This window comes from Lolium rigidum, chromosome 7 (genome assembly GCF_022539505.1).
Source record: "Lolium rigidum isolate FL_2022 chromosome 7, APGP_CSIRO_Lrig_0.1, whole genome shotgun sequence".
NCBI lineage: Eukaryota > Viridiplantae > Streptophyta > Magnoliopsida > Poales > Poaceae > Lolium > Lolium rigidum.
The window spans coordinates 337142334-337166274 of NC_061514.1; the positions used below are offsets into that span (position 1 = coordinate 337142334).

The window sequence follows — 23941 nt, forward strand, 5'->3', positions numbered from 1 at the left end:
CCGGTAACGCTCCAGCATCGTGTGTAGAAAGTAGTACATATGAATCAATACACCCGTATCAGCTTATCATGTTTTGCCACGTGGGCTGTTCAGTCCCACTACGCGCTAAATTAGATCGATTCCAATGCTTACTAGCTCACGGTAAAACTTTGAAAAATCATAACTTTAAATATAGATCTTCGTTTTAGTCAATTTCTTTTACATTAGTTTCGTGGTTAAATTCTCTATCTGCTATTGTAAAATTTTCTAATTATAGAATTTTCAAATCTGTCATTTTTTTTAAAAAATATAATATTTAAATCCCGTCGCGCATGTGATCGATCGGATCAGAAAAGTGCTAGCTCATGTCGCATGTTAAACTTCAAAAATTCGTAACTTTAAATCTGAACCTTATATTTAGATTTTGTTTTTTGCGTTGAATTCGTAATCAAATCCTCTATCCACTGATATTAATTTTGCAAATTATAGAATTTTTGGATTTATCAGTTAAAAATTGAACTTAGTATTTTAGCACGTTATTTCCCGTTCGTTCACGTGTCGCCGGAGCCGCTGAAGCCGAGCCGAGCTGAAGCCGAGCCAAGCCGTCAGCCAAGCCGCGAGCCGAAGCCGGAGCCGAGGAGCGCCACAACCGTCAGATCAAGATCGGATGTTCCGAGACGCGCCACGTCCGTGCGTAAAAACAATCGAAATCTGAATACTTCCGAAAATTATAATTAAATAACCGTAACTCCGTTTTGATCGATTCTTTTTGCGTTAGTTTCAGAATTTTATTATCTACACCTTGAAGCTGAAATTTTCGAATTATAAGTAACTAATTATTGCGTTAATTAATACATGTGGAAATCAATACTTCCCTGCATGTTAGACTTAATGCATAATATTTTTGGTCGAATTTTTGGTCGAAATTAAAGTATTTTATCATTATATCATAATTGCATGCATGCATATAGTGTGAAACATTATTGTTGCATTGGTTATTCATTGAAATTATTTTTCACCTTTGCGATAGATTGTGCGGAGTGCGCGAGTGTCTGTCGAGGAGGAATATTGCTTAGAGTGCTGTTCGGATCAAGGCAAGTTACACCTTTGTTCATGTTGTCCCAAGTTTTCTACTATGCATGTCTTTTTCCTTCAAATGATTAGTATGCATGTGTAGGATATTTTGGTAGATTTTACTTGGTGAATATTTTGCAAGTCGCGTGATTTTTGTAGATTGCCATGAGTAGAGTTATACTTAGAAATAATTCCACTTGATATCCCGCCCATAGGAATGCCTAAATTTTTCTAAGAGCTATGCTTATGCTACGTAAATATCGAAAGGGGTTTGAAACAAGAAATTTTTCTAAGTACTTGAGCTCGTTTATGAGCGCAACTTTTCTCCCAAAATCCTCCTTCAAAATAAAACTAAGTTTTCTTCGGGCGGAATGGTTTTGACGGGACAACGAGTGTGGAGATTGGTGGAGGACTGCCGCCCAGGATCAAAGAAGTCCGCCACGTTCCGGATGTCGGAAGCTTCCGAGTGCAACCACAATACAATATGGGCTCTGTCTTGGCTAAGTACTTAGTGGGAAACCTCACCTGGGTACCGCCATTGGGAGGTATTTTGGGCACGGGCGGATCCGGAAGGTGGAGGGGCTACTAAGGAAAAGCTTCGTCGTGACCTCGTCCCGGCCTTAATGAAGATGAAGAATTTTGGCAAAAAGGCTTGGTTGTGAATTGTGGGTAAAGAGCGCAACCTCTCGAGAGTGTTAACTCTGATCGATCAGCCGTGTCCACGGTAACGGGACAATTGTGAGCATCCGAAGGATGGAGCCTCTCGAATGATTTCCTCTCTTTTTCTAAGTAAATGTTTTCAAAACCCTATGGCGTGTGTAATATCGTTCATAGGTGGGTTTTTGGGGCCTTGGTGTGTAATATCCAAGTGCTCGGGACTTGGTGTGTCATATCCAAGTGTTAGGTTGATTTGGACACTTGGTGTGTAATATCCATGTGATCCACTCGGCCAATTTTATTTATCAAAATTTTGCAAAGTAGGGTAAAAGATTTTCTCTCTTTACTAAGTAAAAGCGGCTTTACGCAAATAAACCTCAAGCCTCCTCTTGTCTGCCTACATGTAGATTTAGTCAATTTTCTCCTTCTTGGTGTAATTTGCCATACATTCAAAGTATTGACCAAATGTTTTTGGCTGCACTCATGTGCAGAATACGAAGGTTGAAGAAAGGTGCGCTAGGATCGCGGGTCTACACTCAATGAGCCTCGTGGCGTTGATGGACTCAATTTATCTTAAGTTTTCCGTTGCTTTTATTTGAGCTAGCCTTGAGCTATGCAAAGTTGTAATAAATTAAACTCTGGATTTATTCGATTCGTGTAATAATGACATTGTGTTTTACATGGTATTTCATCGACTGTGAGTGCTAGCTTATGATCCAGGGACTAGCATGTTAATCACAGGGACTTAGGATCCTACCCGATCCAAGGTCATTACATTTTGCTTTTAGTTGATATGTGCACAGCCTGCTAAAGCACTTTTGCTAGTACACGGAAATTAATCAAAAGAAAAAAGTTGGTTGGTATCATCCTGATTACAGAAACATGTTTTACTGTCCTCCCAATTTATTTTTGCGGGATTATAGTGAGGATGGCTCTTTTAGGAGTACATTGAAGCATTGTACATCGACTTAACCGAAGAAATACGATTATGGGTAAGATTCCAAACAGAGCTTGGCTCTGATGGTTAGGTCCCTTGTGCTGGAACCAGTCCACCCAGGTTCAAGTCCTAGATTTGGCATATGTGTTTGCATTTATCTGAATTTATTCTAGGATTTAACCGGCGCTATGCTTTCAGTGGTAGGTGACGTGCCCGTCAACAGCGAGGCGCCAGTGGTGACTTTGTCAACCTCAAGATATGTCAGCTCAGACCCTCGGAGGTGCTCATAGGGGTAGGGTGTACGTGCGTGCGTTCATAGGGGTGTTTGTACGTGCGTGTTTGTGAGCGTCTGCGTTGTACTGTGTTCTAAAGATGAAACATTACTAGAGGGCGGTCTATAGGAAGGATGACTCCATTACAAAGGCACCAAATAAAAATGTGAACTGGCAGGGGAGACGTAACTGCCAGAGTCCCCTATTTGTGATTGGTACGTCCATGTGCATTTCAGCATTTTTTTTTTGTCTTTTCTCTTTCGAAATAGAGGATGGACCGTGTGGAAAATATTGATCTATGCCATTGTTGTTTCGTGTTTGGGTGACCATTGTGGTGTATATAAAAAGGTACATGGAGGAGGTAGACCTAGGATACAAAAAGGTCTAGAGTCCTAGTCTATCTCTACATGTACTTACTCTAACAGATCCTAGACACCCACATTGAAATGCATTCAACCACAATACATCGACTTAATTGAAGAAATGCCATTTTGTGTAAGGTTCCATCTAAATAAGTCTCTACTACTATCTTTTAGATGAACCATTTGTAGACGGGCATGTAGTCTTGATATTGTTTGTAAGGCCTGTAGTCGGTCTAGAGCAACTTGGGTAACTCAAATAATGCCTTTCCCAAGAGAGGAATTGGGAAATGGCACTTGTAGAACAGATTGTATTGTAGCTTGTACATCTCTAGCTAGCTTGTTTAATCTCTGACTTTATTTGAAAGCTGAAGATATTGGAGTTTAAGTGGAGTGTTATCACTGATAATCAGTGATGGGATCGGTGGCTTCGCCAATCCCATGACCCGTCAGATTAGTCTCTTGGATTTATCTCTCGGATGTGCTTATATGTAGGGTATGCGTGCATGCGTTTCATAGGGATACTGTATGTATGCATTTGAAAGTGACTGCATTTGTATTGTGTTTTGTAGAAAGAAAGGATAACTTTGTTACGAAAGTACAATCAAATTTAAACTTGTAGGGAAGATGTAATCATCAGATTCGGTTGCCTATTTGTGATTGTTACGTCGATATTCAAACACAATACATCGACTTAACTGAACAAATACCATTTAAAGTAAGATTCCATCTAAATGAGTGTACATTGTCTGTTAGATGAACCACGTGTTGCATTCGGTCTAGAGCAACCCTGTTATTTTCAATAGTGTTGATTTGCATTTAAGCACATTTTTATTTTATTTTTCTTTCGAAATGGAGGCTGTACCCCGGACCTCTGCATCAAAAAAATGCATTCAAGCACAATACATCGACTTAACTCAAGAAATACCATTTTGTGTAAGGTTCCATCTAAATGAGTTTATATTTGTGTTAGATGAAGCATTTATAGACGGGTCTGTAGTCGGTCTAGAGCAACTCGGGTAACTCATGCATTGCCAGGAATTGGGAAATGGCACTTGTAGAACAGACTTTATTGTGGCTTGTTTATCTCTAGCTTGTTTAATCTCTGACTTTATTTGAAAGCTGAAGATATTGGAGTTTAAGTGTAGTGTTATCTCTGAAAATCCATGACCGGAGCGGTGGCTCCATGGTCGTAGAAGGACTAAGGTTCAAGGAGGATCACCCCTCGTTGTCCTCGTGGGCGCGTTCAGCCATAGCTGAAAAGCTTATCATGGCTAACTGCGCACAGTCAATGCGAAGAGAAGAAAACAAGATCACCATTAATTCTCCGTCGTGCATTCCATGTGCTCCGTCTAATCCTGTAATTCTTCAACAACCAGATTTCCAGCTTTCGATATCTGTCGGTTCTCGTGTTTGGATCTTCAACCAGCTGGTCCAGCTGCTGCTTGTCCCGTTCAAAGGACCCCCATGGCTATGGGTATGGCCCTATATAGAGAGTACACTAGCTGTTTCACTGTACCTGCACACCTCGTCGGTGGCAGACCAGGAGTGAGCAAAGAGAGCCGCAATGGCGTCCTCCCTTCGCCATCGCGTGCTCTCGGCCTCACTCCTTGTCTGTGCCGTCGCGTTCACTTGTGTGTCCGGCAGTCTCGGTCCGATCACCACCAATGGCCAGAACTACAGCAAGGTCTGCGACCCGGCCCGGTTCGCGGCAATGGGTCTCGAGATGGGGAGCTTCCGGTACTGCGACGCCTCGCTGCCGTACCCGGACCGGGCGAAGGACCTCGTCGGCCGGCTCACGCTGGAGGAGAAGGTGCGCAACCTGGGCGACCGCGCGGAGGGCGCGGCGCGCGTCGGGCTGCCGCCGTACCGGTGGTGGGGCGAGGCCCTCCACGGCGTGTCGGACACCGGGCCTGGCGGCACGTGGTTCGGCGACGTGGTGCCCGGCGCCACCAGCTTCCCGCTCGTCATCAACAGCGCGGCGGCGTTCAACGAGACGCTGTGGCGCGCCATCGGCGGCGCAGTGTCCACGGAGATCAGGGCCATGTACAACCTGGGCCACGCCGAGCTCACGTACTGGAGCCCCAACATCAACGTGGTGCGCGACCCGCGCTGGGGCCGCGCCAGCGAGACGCCCGGCGAGGACCCCTTCCTCGTCGGACGGTACGCCGTCAGCTTCGTCCGCGCAATGCAGGACCTACATGGACACGATGGCGCCACCGGAGCCGCCGACGCCGACCCTTTCTCCCGGCCCATCAAGGTGTCCAGCTGCTGCAAGCACTACGCCGCCTACGACGTGGACGCGTGGTTCACCGCCGACCGGTACACGTTCGACGCCAAGGTGGAGGAGCGCGACATGATCGAGACCTTCGAGCGGCCGTTCGAGATGTGCGTGCGGGACGGGGACGCCAGCTGCGTCATGTGCTCCTACAACCGCATCAACGGCGTCCCCGCCTGCGCCGACGCGCGGCTCCTCACCGAGACCGTCCGCGACGCCTGGCAGCTCCACGGCTACATCGTCTCCGACTGCGACTCCGTCCGCGTCATGGTCAGGGACGCCAAGTGGCTCGGCTACAACGGCGTCGAGGCCACCGCGGCGGCCATGAAGGCCGGGCTGGACCTCGACTGCGGCATGTTCTGGGAGGGCGCGCAGGACTTCTTCACCGCCTTCGGCCTCGACGCCGTGCGGCAGGGGAAGCTGCGGGAGTCCGAGGTCGACAACGCGCTCAAGAACCTCTACGTTGTCCTCATGAGGCTCGGCTTCTTCGACGGGATCCCGGAGCTGGAGTCCCTCGGCGCCACCGACGTCTGCACGGAGGCGCACAAGGAGCTGGCTGCCGACGGTGCCAGGCAAGGGATGGTGCTCATCAAGAACGATCACGGCCGCCTCCCATTGAAGGCCGCTAATTCAGTTGCATTGGTCGGCCTTCTTCAGCACATCAATGCATCAGACGTCATGCTTGGTGACTACAGAGGTAGAGTAGTAAATATTTACTAGACTAATCATCCATACGCTGCTTCATTTCTGTTCGACAAATAATAGTAACTGCATTGTCATGTTCAGGCAAACCCTGCAGGGTTGTGACGCCATACGACGGGATAAGCAAGGTCGCAAAAACCACGTCGATGCACGCGTGCGACAAGGGCGCGTGCGGCGCGCCGGGAGGATGGGTGAAGACGGTGGATGCGACCATCGTCGTCGCCGGCCTCAACATGAGCGTAGAGAAGGAAGGCAACGACAGGGAGGACCTCCTGCTGCCGTGGAACCAGACCAAATGGATCAACGCGGTCGCCGAGGCCTCGCCGTCCCCGATCATCCTGGTGATCATCTCGGCCGGCGGCGTGGACATCTCCTTCGCGCAGAACAACTCCAAGATCGGCGCCATCGTCTGGGCCGGGTACCCCGGCGAGGAAGGCGGCACGGCCATCGCGGACGTGCTCTTCGGGAGGTACAACCCGGGCGGGAGGCTGCCGCTGACATGGTACACGAACGAGTACATCGGCAAGATCCCGATGACGTCCATGGCGCTGCGCCCCGTCGCCGACAAGGGGTACCCTGGCAGGACCTACAAGTTCTACGGCGGGCCGGAGGTGCTCTACCCGTTCGGCCACGGCCTCAGCTACACCAGCTTCAGCTACGCGTCGGCCACCACCGGCGCGTCCGTCGCCGTGAAGGTCGGCGGCTGGGAGTCCTGCAAGCAGCTCACCTACAAGCCGGGGACGTCGGCCTCGCCGGCCTGCCCGGCCGTCAGCGTCGCCGGGCACGGGTGCCAGGAGGAGGTGAGCTTCGAGCTGACCGTGGCCAACGTCGGCGGAATGGACGGTAGCCACGTCGTGGCGGTCTACACCGTGCCGCCGGCCGAGGTGGACGACGCGCCGCGGAAGCAGCTGGTGGCGTTCCAGAGGGTGTTCGTGCCCGCGGGGGGCGCCGTCCAAGTGCCGTTCACGCTCAACGTGTGCAAGGCGTTCGCCATCGTCGAGGAGACGGCGTACACCGTCGTGCCGTCGGGCGTCAGCACGGTCCTGGTCGGAGACGACGCCCTGTCATTCTCCTTCCCCGTCAAGATCGAGCTGGGAGCTGCATAAATTCTTTTTACGTACCCATTATTTTTTGAAGATTTTTTACCCAAGATTGAGGGAAATTACAGGCATACACTGGGCACAAGTCGAAGTAAGTGTAATTAGTTGACACTTTACACGGTGCTATACCAAGCATAACGTGGAAATTGATTGGGTGGGAAACTAAGGAATTTTGTGACCATTCTTCTGCTACTCTACATACTGTTTTGCACAAGTATGGACCGCAACGCGACGCCGCAGCTCGCATGTGACCCTCTGAAAAACAGATGGCATGTGAATCACAAGTGTTAGATGCTCCAAAACAAACTTTGCCAGTGGCTTTGATGTGGAACGGTAGTGTTAATTTGGCTGCATGCAAAACCTCGGATGATGCCAAAATCTGCATTCTGCGTTTTGCAGTCGAAAATAAATCACATGATGGTGTAGTGATAGCTCAAGCATGTGTTGGTTCGTCCTTATGTTGATTGTCCAAAATTGTGAGATGTTTGGAAAGTAGTGTTTAGCACAGAGTTCATTGAAACTTTTTTTCAGAAACTAATTATCCCACAAAAAGTGTCTCAACTTTATTAAAATTTAGATGTATCTAGGAACAGAGGGAGTATATAGAAACGGATAAGAGAAAACTTGAATGGGTGCAAAAAAAAGTTTTTTTTCTTATCCCTTAGAGAATACTATTCAGCATTTTATTCCTCTGATGTCATTTTGCTCGTAGTATATGGCATATTGTGCACATCAGATATGACTTACCTATTCCAACCAACATGACAAAGATTTGGTTGAACGATATCGACAAGAACAGATAAGCTAGAATTTAGATAGGAGTTTCAACCTTATGTTGGTCAATATGAAATTACAGAATTGATACAATATTTAACAATACTGAAGATTTTTATTTCCTGCAAGTAATCCATATGACCACTTACTATATTCAACCGTGGTCACACATGCTCGGTCCCTAAGGATCACCTAGAGTTTTTACGGGGTTTTGAATGCAATCGTCTGCTGACGTTCACACATGATATCTACAACCGTGGTGGCTGACGGTTCATTAATATACTACATAATGCATAAGTGCTATATGTTAGATCATTTTCTTTGGTTATTCGCAAAAAAAAAGATCATTTTCGTTGGTCGATCTATGTATTGATTTAATGTGGCTCATGATTGTAATACTCTGAATTTTGAACTTCGTAGTAAAGATGGATGTATGCGTTGGTTGATGCAGAGGCTGAGGTTACACTCTGAAAAATCAAATCAAGGGTGTACTTATTACCCGCATTGCCGGCATGCCACGTGTAGGGTTCACAACCCTGAATTTTGAGGACATGATGGGATCTCAAATCTTAGTTGCACCACACTTGCAACTTCAAGCCAACACGAACCACAGTGTCAATCCAATAGTCAGAATCATTTCTCTTAGCTGCACCTATTTACAACTACAAATAACTCAGTTGCGACCCACATGCAACTAAGAAAAAAAAACTAAGTACCGGCCCACTTGCAACTAGAAAAAACTTAGTTTCGACTTATTTGCAACTAGAAAAACTTAGTTGTGACCCACTTGCACATTTAAAAACAGGCTAGAGCCCAATTGCAACCGAAGAGTCTCACTTGCATCCCACATGTAACTAGAGAAAACTCAGTTGCAACCCACTTGTAACTAGAAAATATATGTTAAAACCCGCTATGACTATATAAAATCAAATTACAACCCACCTAAAACTGAAAATCTCAGTTGCAACCCATTTACTAAGGATGAATCATGACGCAAATCCAACGATGGAGACCATTTTTCTCAGTTGCAACACATTTGCAGCTAGAAAAAAAAATTACATCCTATGTGCATCTGAGCTACAGTTGCACACATTGTGCAACCGGACACAATTACAATCTATGTGCAACTGATGTACAATTGTACAATTGAGGTATAGCTACACATGGTATGCATCAAGGATGTACTTACAATGTTTATACACGGCCGGTGTGCTAGTGAGACACATTAACAACTCATGTGCAACTAAGATACAGATGTGCGCGATGTACAACTAGGATGCAGTTATACAATGTGCAGTTATGGTATAGCTACACTTGTGTAACTGGGACATAGTTGTAGCCGAACAAAATGACAAAGACAAACAAAATTCAATAAGAAAGGGACCAACAGAAAAAATCAACATGGGAAGAAATGGCATAAACAAAAAAGAAAATTTCGCACAACCCACATGACACGTCCGTTGCACCCGACCGACAAAAAAAAAGTCAACACAAGCGTCCAACACTCCACATGCAGGTCAAGCTCCGCAGGCGCAAACAACACGAATAAGGAAAAACACAGTTCAACATGAATCTCTGCATCACAGATCTAACAGTAACAAAGTAGACTAAGGTTTAACTAATTCTCAAAATTGAGAATCATCAAACCCGGAATTCTAAGCCCCTCCACATCATGTGATTTTTATCGGTGCCCAAACCTATTTTGAGGCACCAAGCACCGATGCCCTCCATTTTTTTAGTCGGTGCCATTTTTTTAGGGAACCGGAGCAAGTAGGTGCGGCAATGCCAAAACTCACCGATGGATACAAATATTGTTCTTTCCATTTTCACGCAACACCCTTTCCTCTGTTCAGATCCTTTCCCTATTCACTCGATGGTTAGCTCAGTGGATTCTTTATCAATGTGGAGTCGCTTTCCTTTATGCCAACCGGTGCCCTCCGTTGTGAGGTTGGTGCCATAAAAAAAATATTTGGGATCAGCGGTGACATGTTAGCATTTTGAGTAACTGGACACCGGCAACACTGTGGAGGGGCTAATTGAACCAACTAGATGATACCCCGCGCGTTGCTGCGGGATATTCAGCTAAATATGTAGAAAGCTATAAGGAAAATAATATCAGAAAAAATCTATATGGAATCCATGATTTGGCATATATTGGTATTCAAGCAAATATAGGTGAGACATTTCAATATAACGTTACAAACACTGAGTAATATTCATTTAGAAAACACCGAGTAACATTTGTACGTCTGTTTTACGTTGAACCAAAAGGCAACAGCCCTACGTATGAAAATTCATTGAGGTATGCATAGAATATAGTGTACTATTTATTAGCCAATGAACACTATGTACCTTATTCAGTGAAACTAAAGCCCATGTTTCATCCAACCGTACGTCTACAATTTGTGATGAAGGTATATCTGGTATCTGTGGCTCTCCAAGATCTGTAAATTAGTTGAACATTTGAATGGTGAAAACACAAATCGCAAGATAGTGTAGTAGACATTTTCTGAAACTGAAAACTATGAAAAGCTGAAAAAGCCTTCAATTGCACTTACTGATTATACATCCAGAATGGTAACTTTAATACTGGAAGAGTTAAAACACCGATCAGCTAATTTTCACCTTCATATTAGTTTATTTAACTTCAAATCGTAGACTTGAATTTCTGAGTGAAGGTGTCCCTCCGAGGTCCGAGCGCTGTAGAGCAGAAACTCGAAATGAACTGAACAGGTAAGAAAACGTGATGAGAAGTTGAGAACTATGATGAAAACGTACAGGAACAGGATCAGTCATATACTTCAAAATCCGCAGCTAATTGCAACTTGAATCAATCTTTTGGAAATCAACCAAGAACGGACACATTCAGACATGCTTTATATGCAGAACAGAAGAACATGGTTGAACGTTACACAGCTAGCGATTGAATCTTGGTTGTCAGAGATTCCCTTAAACATGTATATGGAAGAGATACATACCTGAAAAAGTGGGCGTCCCTGAAAATGAATATGGCAGCGAATAAACTTTAGGCATGGAAATGTGTGTTACTCCATTTCAAGAGACATTTATATTGACATGCAAAAATATGTTCAGATATTTCCTTACTTTCTGGTAAAACTCATCAAAACAAACAAAGTGAGTACATTAGTTAGAACGACAGCTTCCATGAGGTGAATGGCCAGTCATAGACTCATAGGTTCAGCTGGCTAAAAGAAGGGGTTGGGTTTAGACCAAATTAGACTGCATGAAGGTTTCATTGATGTTATACCGAAATATATATCAGCGGTGTTTGGGTTGAGTATGCGCATCCCATGAAGAATTAATAAGGAAAAAATGAATTGTCAAGAAATTAAGGGCATATTTTGTATGTTACCTGGACTGTGTAGTCTGGAGGATTAGATTGATATGATATTCAAGGAGAAGAAGACCAACAAATATATATGCGATCGGAAAAATCACCTTTAGCGCTCTGCCTAATGCATACCAAGTGCCCAACTCACAGCTCAACACGTACCAGCACTCGGAATCGTGCAATGGATCTATTGCCAGCGATGAAATTCTCGGCCTTTGGACAGAGGGGCGCCCGTCGTCCTCAAGCTCGTCCGGCCTCGAGCTCAGTGTGCGGTTGGGTGGGAAACTGGGAACTGGAGAAGGCCGTCTCGCAGGGTTATCTCGAGGTCTCGAGGAGATAGACTTTCCATGGCCGGCTGTCTGCTCGTATTCAAATTGTAGCCTTACTTGCAGGATGAGCGGGGTGAGAGAGACGCACATATCCATGGAAGCTGAGGGAGATAGAAGATGCGTACTTTTGTTAACTCATGATTGCCTGCTCCTATACTTGTTTTCCCGAAATATTTTTCATACGCCAAATTTTTCATATTAAGTCAAAACAAAAATTCTTATATTTTTAAATACTTCATTGTGAAACCGCCCTTTATTGTAGAGAATATGAAACAAAAATTCGTATGACAACAACTTGCAAATGCATAGTGTATGCACAAACAACTTTCAGTTGACTTTTCGGTCCAATTTCTCTATACGTGCCCGCTTATGAGCTTCGAGGATTCTGGTTTTATTAATTTGTACACAACAGTAAAAAAGAATGCTGGGAACCAACATATGTTGGATGGCTAGGAGGGCAATGATAACCCTAGTTCACCAGAGTTTAAACCCCAGGTTAACCACTTTTGTGTCTCATAAAAAAGGAAAAAAAAATAGTGGAAAGCGATGTTCCCGTCGATAGCGAGATGCATGTGGTGACTTAGTTAATCTCAAGTCCGTCGGATAAAAAAGTTCGACTCAGTCTCTCGAAAGTACTCATAAGAGTAGGGTTTGCATGTGTGTTTATAGGGTGAGTGTTTATACATACTTGTGATCGTATATGTATGTAGTGTCTTTCGTGAAAAAAGTCACATATGCCTCATCTCACGGTAAGTGGACATCATTGTGGAGAGAAAACGTTTCGTCCCTGGGCTCCCACGAGTCCTAGGGCGAAACCCTAATCGCTGCCGCCGCCAGAGCTCCTCCCCCTCCCCCGCTTCGCCGCCAGGAGGGCGCCGCCGGGCGAAGCTCGGGGGCGCCGGCGGCGGTGGGGCACCTCTCCCCTCCTCGCGGTGTCGCCGGCGCGGGCGGTCTCGTCGCGAAGGGGCGCGACGCTGGCAGGGGGCGTGGCGGCGTGGCTGCGCTTGCGGCGTGGTGGTGGCTCTGTGTGGTAGGCGCACTTAGGGCGGCGGCGGCTCCAGCGGTGCTGGGCGCGCGAGCTCGGCCGGCGGCAGGATCAGGGCGTCAAGCAGAGCGACCACGGCCGGGCGGGCTGGCGGTGGCGAGGCCTACAGGGATGGAGTAGGGCGAGGCGTGGGCTGGGTGGCCTCCCTGGCCTCCCTGCGTGCGGGTTGGGGCAGGGGCCCCGGGCCCTGCCAGGCCCTCTTCGCCCCCAGATCTGGTACCCGGCGGCCATGGTGGCCGACGGCCGCCCTCTCGGCCTTCTTTGGGGTCCGTATGTCGACACTCGCGGTGGTGGGTCTTGTTTCCCTCGGTGCTGCAGCGGGCAGGGTTGGGATGCCGGGGCGGCGGCCCTGGAAGGGGGGAGCTTTCTGGTTGGCGGGCGAGCCAGTAGCTCTGGTGCTGGTCGGTGCCATGGTCGTGAGTGCGACGTGGTACTCGGCGAGTTGAGTGTTGTGGGGTGTAGATGACGGTGAGGTTGCCAAGGGGAAACCTTTGCCCCTCGGGCCACGGCGGCGGCGTCCGCGGACGGCGTTCCCTTGTTGAAGGTGCCGTGAGGCCAATCTCCGTCCCTCTATTTCGTCCGGGTGAAAACCCAAGATCCTCGGATCGGGCGGTGGTGGCACTCCGGTGTCGTGCTCTTCTTGAAGACACCGCCTTGGAGCCCACAACGCGAGGCTCACCGAAGGTTGTGATGGAGGTGATTCTTCGGTGATCTTCGGCAAGGCTTGCTCCGTGCCCTTCCCTTGTCGAGCTTCCTTGGCGCTGCTCTTCGGTTTGTAAGCAACGTGGGTCGGTCCCTGGTGGTGGTCGGCTTCCGGTGGCGTCTCTGCGATGGAGGAGTTCTATTTAGGCGCGCGTGAAAATGGCTCGCTCTCGAGTGAGCTCCGGCCCGACACTGTAGACTCCAGTTCTTCTCCGAGTCCTCGTAGGCGTTTTGGCTGAGCATGTTGGTCGCGCTTCCGGTTGTAGCTTCTTCGGTAGTTCGTGTGGGTGTGTCGTGTCGTTCTGTAAGCTGGGTTCAGCACTTTGTATCGTTCTCGTCGTTGGTGGCTTTGTTAATTCAAAGTTGGGCACTTGAGTGCGTTTTATTAAAAAAAAAATGCTTCATCTCACGAGAAAAAACAAAAACAAGCTCCTTCGCGCGGCGTTGCCTTGGTTACCGCCTCGGCCCACCCGGAAACAAAGCCCAACCCGCGTCGGTTACAGCCTCGGAAAAGAATCCTTCGCCGACGCAGAATCCAACTGGCCCGGTACAACAAAGAAGACAACGGAGCCCGCGCCGGCCTGGTGTGGTAGACGGCCATCGTCCCCACCCACTTCCGTCGCAAATCCTCCGCAAATCCCCAAACCCTAGCCAACCCCGACTCGCCGCGACGATGCCGTCGGCGGCCGCGGGCCCGGCGGCGGTGGCTCCTCCGACAGCGAAGCCCTCCGCCCCCGCCGCCCTCCCGTTCGCCGGGATCTCACCGGACCTCTACCCGACGGAGGACGACCTGCCGTACGAGGAGGAGATCCTGCGGGAGCCGTTCAAGCTCAAGGGGTGGTGGCGCTACCTGGTGGCCCGCGCCGCCGCGCCCTTCCCCAAGCGCGCCGTCATCTACGAGCGCGCGCTCAAGGCGCTGCCGGGCAGCTACAAGCTCTGGCACGCCTACCTCCGCGAGCGCCTCGACCACGCGCGCCCGCACCCGATCTCCCACCCGGCCTACTCCTCCCTCAACAACACCTTCGAGCGCGCGCTCGCCACCATGCACAAGATGCCGCGCGTCTGGGCGCTCTACCTGGCCTCGCTGCTCGACCAGCGCCTGCTCACGCGCGGCCGCCGCGCCTTCGACCGCGCGCTCCGCGCGCTCCCCGTCACGCAGCACGACCGCATCTGGCCGCTCTACCTGCGCCTCGCGTCCCTCCACGCCTGCCCCGTCGAGACCTCCTTCCGCGTCTTCCGCCGCTACCTCCAGTTCGACCCCTCCCACGCCGAGGACTTCATCGAGTTCCTCGTCTCATCCAACCGCTGGCAGGAGGCCGCCGACCGGCTGGCCTCCGTGCTCAACGACGACGGCTTCCGCTCCGTCAAGGGGAAGACCAGGCACCAGCTCTGGCTCGAGCTCTGCGACATCCTCACCAAGCACGCCGATGAGGTGGCCGGGCTCAAGGTGGACGCCATACTGCGGGGCGGGATCCGCAAGTTCACCGACGAGGTCGGCAAGCTGTGGACCTCGCTCGCCGATTACTATGTCAGGAGGACCCTCTATGAGAAGGCGAGAGACGTCTTCGAGGAAGGGGTTGCTTCGGTGATGACGGTGCAGGAGTTCAGTGTGGTGTTTGAGGCGTATACGCAGTTTGAGCAGAGTATGCTTGCCGCAAAGCTGGAGGCAGCGGAAGAGGACGGGGGCGAGGGGAGCGATGACGAGGATGACAGGAAGAGTGGGATGGACAAGCTATCCAAGAAATTCCTTGCTGGGTGCTGGTTGACTGATGAAGATGATACTGATTTGAGGCTGGCAAGGTTTGAGCGGCTATTGGATCGCCGGCCAGAGCTCCTTAGCAGTGTTCTGCTGAGACAGAATCCACATAATGTGGAGGAGTGGCACAGGTGAGACTTGTTCTGGCACATCCACTATTACTTACTTCTGCTTGCCTTGCATTATTAATCCACTAGAAATCAATATTGATCAATCCATTCTATGCATTTCTTCTCAAGGGCAAGCTTATGATTCTTTAGTGCATAGCGAGTTGCAAATCTATGTAATGCATTTTAGGCGGTCTTCAACTTGATGGAATTGGCTAACAGTGTAACAATATGTGCAGGAGGGTAAAACTTTTCGAGAAGGAGCCTGCAAGGCAAGTAGCGACATATGTTGAGGCTGTGAAAACTGTGGACCCAATGAAGGCAGTCGGGAAACCTCATACTCTATGGGTGGCATTTGCAAAGATGTATGAGAAACATAACCGTTTAGATAGCGCTGAAGATATCTTTAAAAAGGCTACACAAGTGAACTATAAGGTAGCGGACCACTTGGCTACAGTTTGGTGTGAATGGGCGGAGATGGAACTGCGCAACCAAAACTTTGACAAGGCGATTGAGCTGATGAGGTTAGCAACAGCAGAGCCCTCTGTCGAGGTGAAGAGGCGAGGTATAATTTATTTCCCTGAGCTGTGTTGATTTCTTGTATACCCCCTCTTTTCTGATCTAGTCTACATTCTAGAAAAAATAAGACAAACTAGTATTGCATTTATTAGTACTACTTAGATATGTTAACAACCAATCCAAGCTACATTGAAAATAGCAACATCCAATAAAGAGAGCAAAACCACTTCGTTTTCAGTGTTATTATTGACTAAAAGCTTAGATTATTTTAGAACAAATTTTGGGGCTAGAGTGTAGAGTACTTCAGAAAGGAGGGGCTATTTGACAAATCATTTTTGCTAACAATTTGCATTTTCAGCTGCTGCTGAGGGAGATGAGCCGGTCCAGCTGAGATTACATAAATCTCTCAAACTATGGAGTTTCTATGTTGATCTGGAGGAGAGCCTTGGATCGCTGGAAACAACCCGTGCTGTTTACGAGAGAATATTAGATTTAAGAATTGCCACTCCTCAAATAATTCTTAATTATGCGTTTCTTCTTGAGGTAGGATCTTTGTTCAAAGCACACACTTTTGAAGTTTCAAGTATAGACTTTATTACATGGATATACAATGGTTGTTTACTGTTTTCTTCCTCTGCAGGAGAACAAGTATTTCGAAGATGCATTCAAAGTGTTTGAAAGAGGTGTAAAAATATTCAAGTATCCTCATGTTAAGGACATTTGGGTTACCTACCTCACAAAGTTTGTAAAGAGGTACCAGCGAAGCAAGCTAGAGCGGGCAAGAGAGCTGTTTACTGAAGCTGTCCAAAAGGTTAATAGAAACTCTCACCCTTCTTGAATTTTGTCACCAGTCTACTTGAACTGCCTGTAATTAATGCTGTCACCAACTTATATTTGTCAAATGATGCTTCTAATTTATCACTAGTGACCTGATCACAAATTTTGTCTTTGCTTTGTTTCGCTACTTAAGAATATGCCATAGTAGTTCTTGATCAGTGATGTGATATTATTGTTGTTGCTTGGATTTTGCTATTACCATTTGCACTTGTTGCTTTCTTGTTTTGCCTCGGAACCTTTTGTTGCCGCTTCTTGTTATGTGATTATATGTACACTTGCTTGCTTATTTAGGCATACCCGTAGGTTCATTTAAACCTGTTTTTTTCCCTGGATGGCATGCTCATCTAAACTATCATGTTCCATATATTGTCTTGTTACTTACATTTGCTTCTTTGGATCAGGCTCCACCGGATGAAAAGAAGGCCTTATATTTGCAATATGCTAAACTGGAGGAAGACTATGGCCTCGCAAAACGTGCAATGAATGTATATGATGAAGCTGTAAGAGCTGTTCCTAACGGTCAAAAGATGAGTATGTATGAAATATACATAGCACGTGCTGCCGAACTTTTCGGTGTTCCAAGGACCAGACAAATATATGAGGTAAGCTTATTATCCTCGTTTGTATTCTGCTTTTCTGTTTCATGCTTTATAGTTTTGGGAACGGTACTGTTAAGTCCCTGTTTTGAGACAATTCGGTATTTTGGCAAAATGAGTACATTTATAGTGGTCCCAGCTTCTTAATTATGTTTCTTACTGTTTAGTTGCATTAGTTAGTAATGCATGAACATTCTATGCTCACTCTATGACTAAATTGGGGTATAAAGAAATTCACCAGTCATTTTATCTGTGCATCACACTCTAGATTTAGCCTGTCAGGCCCTTCAGTATCGAAAAATGTACTTACTTTATTCTGCTGTGCTTCTTGGCATCTTTGCAGCAAGCTATAGAATCTGGTCTCCCAGATAGAGATGTTATGACAATGTGCATGAAGTTTGCGGAACTTGAAAGAAATCTTGGAGAAATTGACCGTTCGCGTGCTATTTATATCCATGCCTCCAACTATGCCGATCCAAACTCTCATCCAGAGTTTTGGAAAAAGTGGAACGACTTCGAGATCCAACACGGTAATGAAGATACGTTCAGGGAGATGCTTCGCATCAAGCGTACAGTGGCCGCAAGCCGCAGTCAGGTATGTCACATGGATCGAATCTATAGACAGTTAGACATCAAGAAGCATCCTTGTATCATAAACTGATGTTGTACTTATGTGCCATGTGCAGACTCATTTCATCCTTCCTGAGTACTTGATGCAAAGGGACCAGAGGCTAACCATGGATGAAGCAGTGGACACTCTGACACGTGCTGGTGTTCCTCAGGATGAGATGGCGGCCCTAGAAAGGCAACTAGTTTCTGAACCATCCTCGGCGCCAGCTGCAGCTCCAAGCACCAGTACGACTCCTGCTAACAGAATGATGAACTTTGTTAGTGCTGGAGCAGAGGTGCGGGCTGAGAGCAGCACAGAACAGGCTGCTGCCAACAACGAGGACATCGAGCTGCCTGATGAAGAGAGTGACGAGGAGGCGGATGTCCAAATCGAAGAGAGGAGTGTTCCTGCTGCTGTGTTTGGAGAGCTTGGCAAGAGAGCTGCAGAGAACAGGGAGGAAAGCTCTTCTGCTCAAGAGAACGAGCAGCAGCTGGGCGCTCTTGAGAGAATTAAGCGAAGGCGTCAATAGGGTCTCACTATTAAGAATGTAATCCCAGTAACTGGCGCTGAGCTCAATGATGTTGTAGTTGTTACGTGTAATCATTTTCTTGTTGGCGTTTGCTCTTCTTGTACAAGAATTTTACAGGAGTCCAGTCTTGATCAACAGTTTTTTGTGTACAAACTAGAACTCTTGTGGTGTCATGCCCATTTTTTTTATGAAAATTTGTTGATTCCAAGGAATGAACATTGGAACTAGCAATATATGCTTCCGTTGGGCTTTGCACTGAGAAATATACTCATTTTTCTTTAGCAAAATTCAATATTTATTCCTCAAATTTGAATCCAGTGAGTTAGCTACTTAGATGTAGCTCACAGATTAGTTAGTAGAAAGCACAAGAGAAATGAAAAAGTAGCTGTAAGAACTGTACAGTTTTCCCTACTATTTCCATCTCGACCCCTCCCATCTTCAGGCATTTTTCACTACTCATTTGTACAAAAGAATCAATCCTGTTGAAATTACAGCCTCCTTGCCAATGATCCTGAACTTGCATCACTTCAGGTAATCTGCGCCATCCAGAAAGCGCGCATACTCTGTCCCGTTGAGTTTGCTGTTCACATCCTCCCAGTTCCTGACAAGGTCCGGAAGCGGACGTCTATGAATCTTCACCTGCCTGCTGACCAGTTTCCTCGCTGGAACGCCCAGGAATTCTTGCACTTGGAGTAATGCCTGCACACACAGAGACGCTATTAAAGTAACCTGCAAAGTTATTGATCCGTCACTAGGGCATTCAAATGTGTTCAGTACATTTCTGTTGCTGATTATGTCCTCATAGTAGAGGATCATGCGGCGTGTCGTGTTGAAGTAGTCCAAGCAATCTCCCATGTACTTCTCAACATCCCTGATGTTTGAAATCAGAGTTGACACGTCCAGTTCTGGTTTGAATTTCGCTAGTATCTCAGCCTGGCCCAGAACAAGATATACTGATCAGATGAATGCACTAGTCAATATGACCAACAGGTTGCAGATCAGAAGACAGTTAAGAATGTTGCTTAAAAGAGAAAGGAAGTGGATTCATGCGCAGATCTCAACACTAGTTTTAGCATTTGAGAGCGCAGCAAGTAGTTCAGAACCCAATCAAGGAAACAAGGGTAGCGTTATTTATACGAAAGAACGGATGGCTCATTCTGATATTGTGCATGCATATTATAGCCATATTTTACAAAATGGGCAGAGAGTAATACTACCCCGAATAGAAAAATGTGAGGAAACAAAGCAAAATTTTATTGCAGTAAATTTATTTGAATTGTGAATAGAAGATACCTCTTCTTCCGAGTGAACGTGAGATTTGTGGGTTCCATTCAGCTGCTTTGCATCTCTGTCATAGTTGTTAGCCAATACAGAGATAAGTCTGCGCAATGTGTTTCTCCTGAAGAGAAATATCAGAGAGACACCCTTCTTGTTCAAATAACTAAGTATATCATCATGATAGTCCATAAACCCCTGGAGAACATGATGATATCAGTTAATGGCACACATAATAAAATTATGCATTTGTTACCTGTAGGCACAATTTTGCTAAAGCTAATAGTACACCGAACAATACGAACATCAACATCAATAATCTTCAATAACCACCCTGGGTTTTAGACAAGTTCAGTGTTGTCAACATGGCAGGATGTAATATTGAGATATGAGAACTACATGCATATTAAGCTGTGATACATTGAAAAATTCTAACTTCAGGCTTAACAGAATCCGATCCCTTGACGAGCAAACCAGATCATAAGACCAGTCTGTACTAGACTAGAGTGCAGTATAAGTAACCACGGAAAGGCTGAGGGTCTGCTTCAAAGTGTTCACTTTGAAATCATGGTCGGCAAAGCAGCCAGAGCCAGACTACCAACAAAATCTGAACCTTCAATTTCACATTGAGCAAGAAAACAGTGGAGGTTAAAATACCTGATTTAGCATCCACTTGAACCCAAATGCAGCCGTGCACTCATTTTTTGCCGCGCTCGTGAACCAGTCCAAGTTGTACAGCTTGTCGAGTGCTTGTACGATAGATGATATATTTTCTCTTCTATCCATTCTGTTAAATATTTCGCCGTTCGAGCTGATGTTAGGGTGGCTATTCAGCAGTGTCTCAAACCACCCACTTCCTGATCTCTGCATCGACACGATCACAAAAAATCGAACAGGAGTACACGAGCATTCCGCCCTACAGAAGAAAATAGAATGACACAACATGTGTCAGAAAATCTGCATACACAATAAGGGGGGTGCCAAATTGCTAATAGAGAGTTTATCCATCCAAAGAGGGAACCGACCTGTTATAACCCTCTGGTTCTGGGAAGTGCACATATGGCAGCTCCTCATCCGGAATAACAGGCCTTGTGCAAACATGCCCTGTCTGTTCTTCTGCACCGTTCTCCCCTCCTTTGTTCTCTAGCCTTATCTGGTTGAAGGAGAGGTAGCATACATAGAGACCGAACAGCGCGATGAGGAACACGAGGGTCTGCCGCGGCGGTAGGGGTGCCACCTTGGAACCCTTAAGCGAGCATGGATGCTGCAAGTAGCAAAATTATGTTCAGATATTGTTAGTACTACTAATAATGAACAGAGAGTACCAGATTCAGAAGCAGCACCTGTACCATTTTGTGGTTGCAGGTTGCAACACAAGAATCTACTGCCGGTTTCTGGTCCTCCTGCTCGCCCACAGCAAACTGACATGTTTGGTGCTCATGGATATCAGCGGCCCGCCATGTGTGGGTGAATCACAGCGCGTCCTGGCAAATTACAGAAATTCAGCAGTCAGCAAACCCCATAGAAATACAGTCGAGGAGCAAGAACCCGCTCAAAGGCGGCGCTTCAGAAACTCACCAGACAGCAATTCGCTGGGGCAAGACCAAGAGAACCCTAGGCAGAGAGGAGAGAAACCCTGGAACAGGATTTAGCAGCGGCGAGAAATGGCGGAAAAAAGGAGAGCACGGAGCCGAGCCCTCCACGAAATGCTGACCCGAATCGCCCACCGAGATTCTTGAGGGCGCCAGGAAACCAAGAATCCCCGGGTTGGATTTGAGCTCCGGAATGGCGGAGAATCCCACCAGAAGTGAGGAAGAGAAGAAATACCCAAAGCCGGCTCGCTCGCTCCCAGAAGAGAGCAAAGGGATGGAAACTCAGGTGAGATTTAGCACAAGACCGACCTCACCAGCTAAGGATATCCAAGATCCTGAGGAAAGGGTCACATGAACAACCCTCGCCTGGTTCGTCAGCAAAAACCGACAGCTTCCTCCCCTCTCAGGCTCTCTCTCTGTGATTTCTTGGTTTATAATAATGGGAGACGGCGGAGCAAGAATGAGCGAGAAATGGTGAAGTAGTCCAGGAAATGAGTTTGGAATTTAATTATCCCAAAGGTTTGCAAGATTCGGAAATTGATTGACGACAGCAAGATTGGGGAGATTTGAGTTAACGCGGAAGGATTAGTAGGTAGTAAGCAAAAGGGGAGCTGCTCCGAAACTCCAAAGTGCAGACGGAGTAAAAGCTAGAGAGAATGAGAGATAGACAGAGAGATGGGGTCAGAGCCCATCGATGAGCTGGACTTGGTCTTGGTGGACCATCAATTTAAAACACAATGAGAGATGATGTTGGTAATTTGAAACTTTGGATCTGGCTGGTGGAACCTATCACCTATGCATCCAAGGGTTCCCTTTCCTCCTCCCTATCACCCGCCGAGGTTAGGGATTAGAGAGGGTGTGATCTTGATTCATAATGAACTCTACACAAAAAATATGCACATCGACAAAATCACGCGATAGATTTCAAGCTCTGTTAATTGTAACTCCTAATTTTTGTGTGTTAATGCTACGAGTATTTTTAGATCAATTTCGGCAATCATCTCACGCGGTGGATCTTTTCGAAATTGGTTTGGCCACTAGTTTCATCTTGTTGTTTCACATAACTCTTAGAGCATCTCCAGTCGCGTCCCTCAAAAAGCGTCCGGCATAAATGATTTGGGGCACGTTTGGGAACGCGCCGGACAAAAAGAGACCAAAAATCTGTACAAAAAAGAGCCCCTTTCCAGCCGCGTCCCTCAAACAGCGTCCGGATGCATGCATTTTAATAAAGGGGACCACCCCATGTGGGAAAAGTAGGTGAGAGAAAGTGTGGGGAAAGAGACTAGCATGTGGGGACTAGGGGCTGCATGTATGCATATGGGCTCTCATTTTGTGTCCGGCGTCCCCGGTAGAGACTCTGGACGCCGGACACAAAATGAGGCGCTAATTAGCTTTGGGGGACGCGATTGGACAGTTTTTTTTCCCCATTTCTTGTCCGCCGTCCCCCAAACACCCAAACACCGTTTGGGGGACGCGACTGGAGATGCTCTTATGTTTTAACCATCAAAAGCAAAGTAGTTGCAAGTTCTTTTTGGGAGTACATCAACTCAACTAACCGTATAACATGAACTCAACTAACCTATAGCATGAACTCAACTAACCGTATAACATGAACTAAACTGACCAAACTTTTCTCGGTATCATCTCCATGTACGTGTTCATCTCTTTCACCATACTCTTTCTTGATCCTATTCTCTTTGTGTGGATCTCTCGCGGAAAATATGATTAAGTCAGATCGGTGATCAATTGCTTACCAACCTTGTGTTAAAGAGTTTGTTTGAATGTGTAGTGCATCTCTATGTACCTCTCTCACATAGGCTCTAAATAATCTTCCTTTTTTATCGGTTCATGATAATCTCTACACGAAAAAAGATGCACATTGACAATGCGTCATCAATCGATTTCAAGTTTCGTTAACTGTAACTCTTTGATTTCACGTTTATGTTTTTTTTATCAATTTTTCAAATTCATCACACATGGACAATATTTTTAAATTCCTTTGACCACTAGCTTCATCTCGTCATTTCACACAATTCTCGCGTTGTGAATTTTTAATTTTAAAGGTCATAGGCAAAGAGATATGAGAACAACAATAATGATGCGTACAACCAAACGTCCCAATTTTGCACCACATGAGCACACATATGAAACCAAAAACCTTCTGCTCTCATGCGAGGCAGGTCTAGACTGCCAGCAAAACAAGTTGCATGACATGAATCTTAGGCTGTATGTGTCAGGCATATCAGGCTCCGGCTCCCATAGGCCAAGTTGCTGAAATACGCAAAAATTAGCCGTCGTTGCACCTAATCTGGGTGGACCATCAATTTAAGCAAGGAGGTGCTGGTATATTCAGTCTTGAGTCTGGCCCTTCCGAACTTTTTTTTTTTGAAAAGAGGCCCTTCCGAACTTTAAAAACCACACATTGCTAGACTTCACCATAAGCGTTGCGGTTGTTTTATGGCTATAGTTTGTTGGTTGTTGTCACTGCCATTGATGTGGCAATACTTCACATCTCATAGAGGTGTAGCTTTGCAAAAGTCTGCTGTGATAAAACAAAATG

General features: G+C 46.7%; 3 protein-coding genes across 3 annotated transcripts; 2 read left to right on the forward strand and 1 right to left on the reverse strand.

Moving 5' to 3' along the window:
- Positions 1 to 4818: 4818 nt before the first annotated feature.
- Positions 4819 to 7495, forward strand: LOC124678667 (probable beta-D-xylosidase 2). Its single transcript, XM_047214534.1, has 2 exons — positions 4819 to 6253; positions 6343 to 7495. Exons 1-2 carry the CDS (start codon positions 4846 to 4848, stop codon positions 7362 to 7364), a joined length of 2430 nt encoding a protein of 809 aa, XP_047070490.1. The 5' UTR covers positions 4819 to 4845; the 3' UTR covers positions 7365 to 7495.
- Positions 7496 to 14233: 6738 nt separating this feature from the next.
- LOC124674602 (pre-mRNA-splicing factor SYF1-like) lies at positions 14234 to 18769 on the forward strand. The gene is made up of 7 exons (XM_047210644.1): positions 14234 to 15447; positions 15663 to 15988; positions 16301 to 16485; positions 16583 to 16753; positions 17181 to 17381; positions 17719 to 17970; positions 18062 to 18769. Exons 1-7 carry the CDS (start codon positions 14234 to 14236, stop codon positions 18512 to 18514), a joined length of 2802 nt encoding a protein of 933 aa, XP_047066600.1. The 3' UTR covers positions 18515 to 18769.
- A 267-nt stretch (positions 18770 to 19036) lies between these two features.
- LOC124673495 (nodulation protein H-like) lies at positions 19037 to 21141 on the reverse strand. The gene is made up of 6 exons (XM_047209567.1): positions 21115 to 21141; positions 20815 to 21053; positions 20447 to 20705; positions 19808 to 19987; positions 19292 to 19447; positions 19037 to 19213 (listed from the first exon to the last, which is right to left on the reverse strand). The coding sequence occupies exons 1-6, from the start codon at positions 21139 to 21141 to the stop codon at positions 19037 to 19039; spliced, it is 1038 nt and encodes a 345-aa protein (XP_047065523.1).
- Positions 21142 to 23941: the final 2800 nt, after the last annotated feature.

Bases quoted from the DNA above. Each gene is read 5' to 3' on its own strand.
- LOC124673495 (XM_047209567.1), bottom strand. From the start codon at position 21,141: ATGGTACAGGTGCTGCTTCTGAATCTG. The intron at 21,054-21,114 runs GTACTCTCTGTT...TGCTACTTGCAG, and splicing joins AGGTGCTGCTTCTGAATCTG to CATCCATGCTCGCTTAAGGG. The intron at 19,448-19,807 runs GTATCTTCTATT...GTTCTGGGCCAG, and splicing joins ACGTTCACTCGGAAGAAGAG to GCTGAGATACTAGCGAAATT.
- LOC124678667 (XM_047214534.1), top strand. From the start codon at position 4,846: ATGGCGTCCTCCCTTCGCCATCGCGTGCTCTCGGCCTCACTCCTTGTC. The intron at 6,254-6,342 runs GTAGAGTAGTAA...TGTCATGTTCAG, and splicing joins CATGCTTGGTGACTACAGAG to GCAAACCCTGCAGGGTTGTG.
- LOC124674602 (XM_047210644.1), top strand. From the start codon at position 14,234: ATGCCGTCGGCGGCCGCGGGCCCGGCGGCGGTGGCTCCTCCGACAGCG. The intron at 15,448-15,662 runs GTGAGACTTGTT...CAATATGTGCAG, and splicing joins AATGTGGAGGAGTGGCACAG to GAGGGTAAAACTTTTCGAGA. The intron at 16,486-16,582 runs GTAGGATCTTTG...CTTCCTCTGCAG, and splicing joins ATTATGCGTTTCTTCTTGAG to GAGAACAAGTATTTCGAAGA.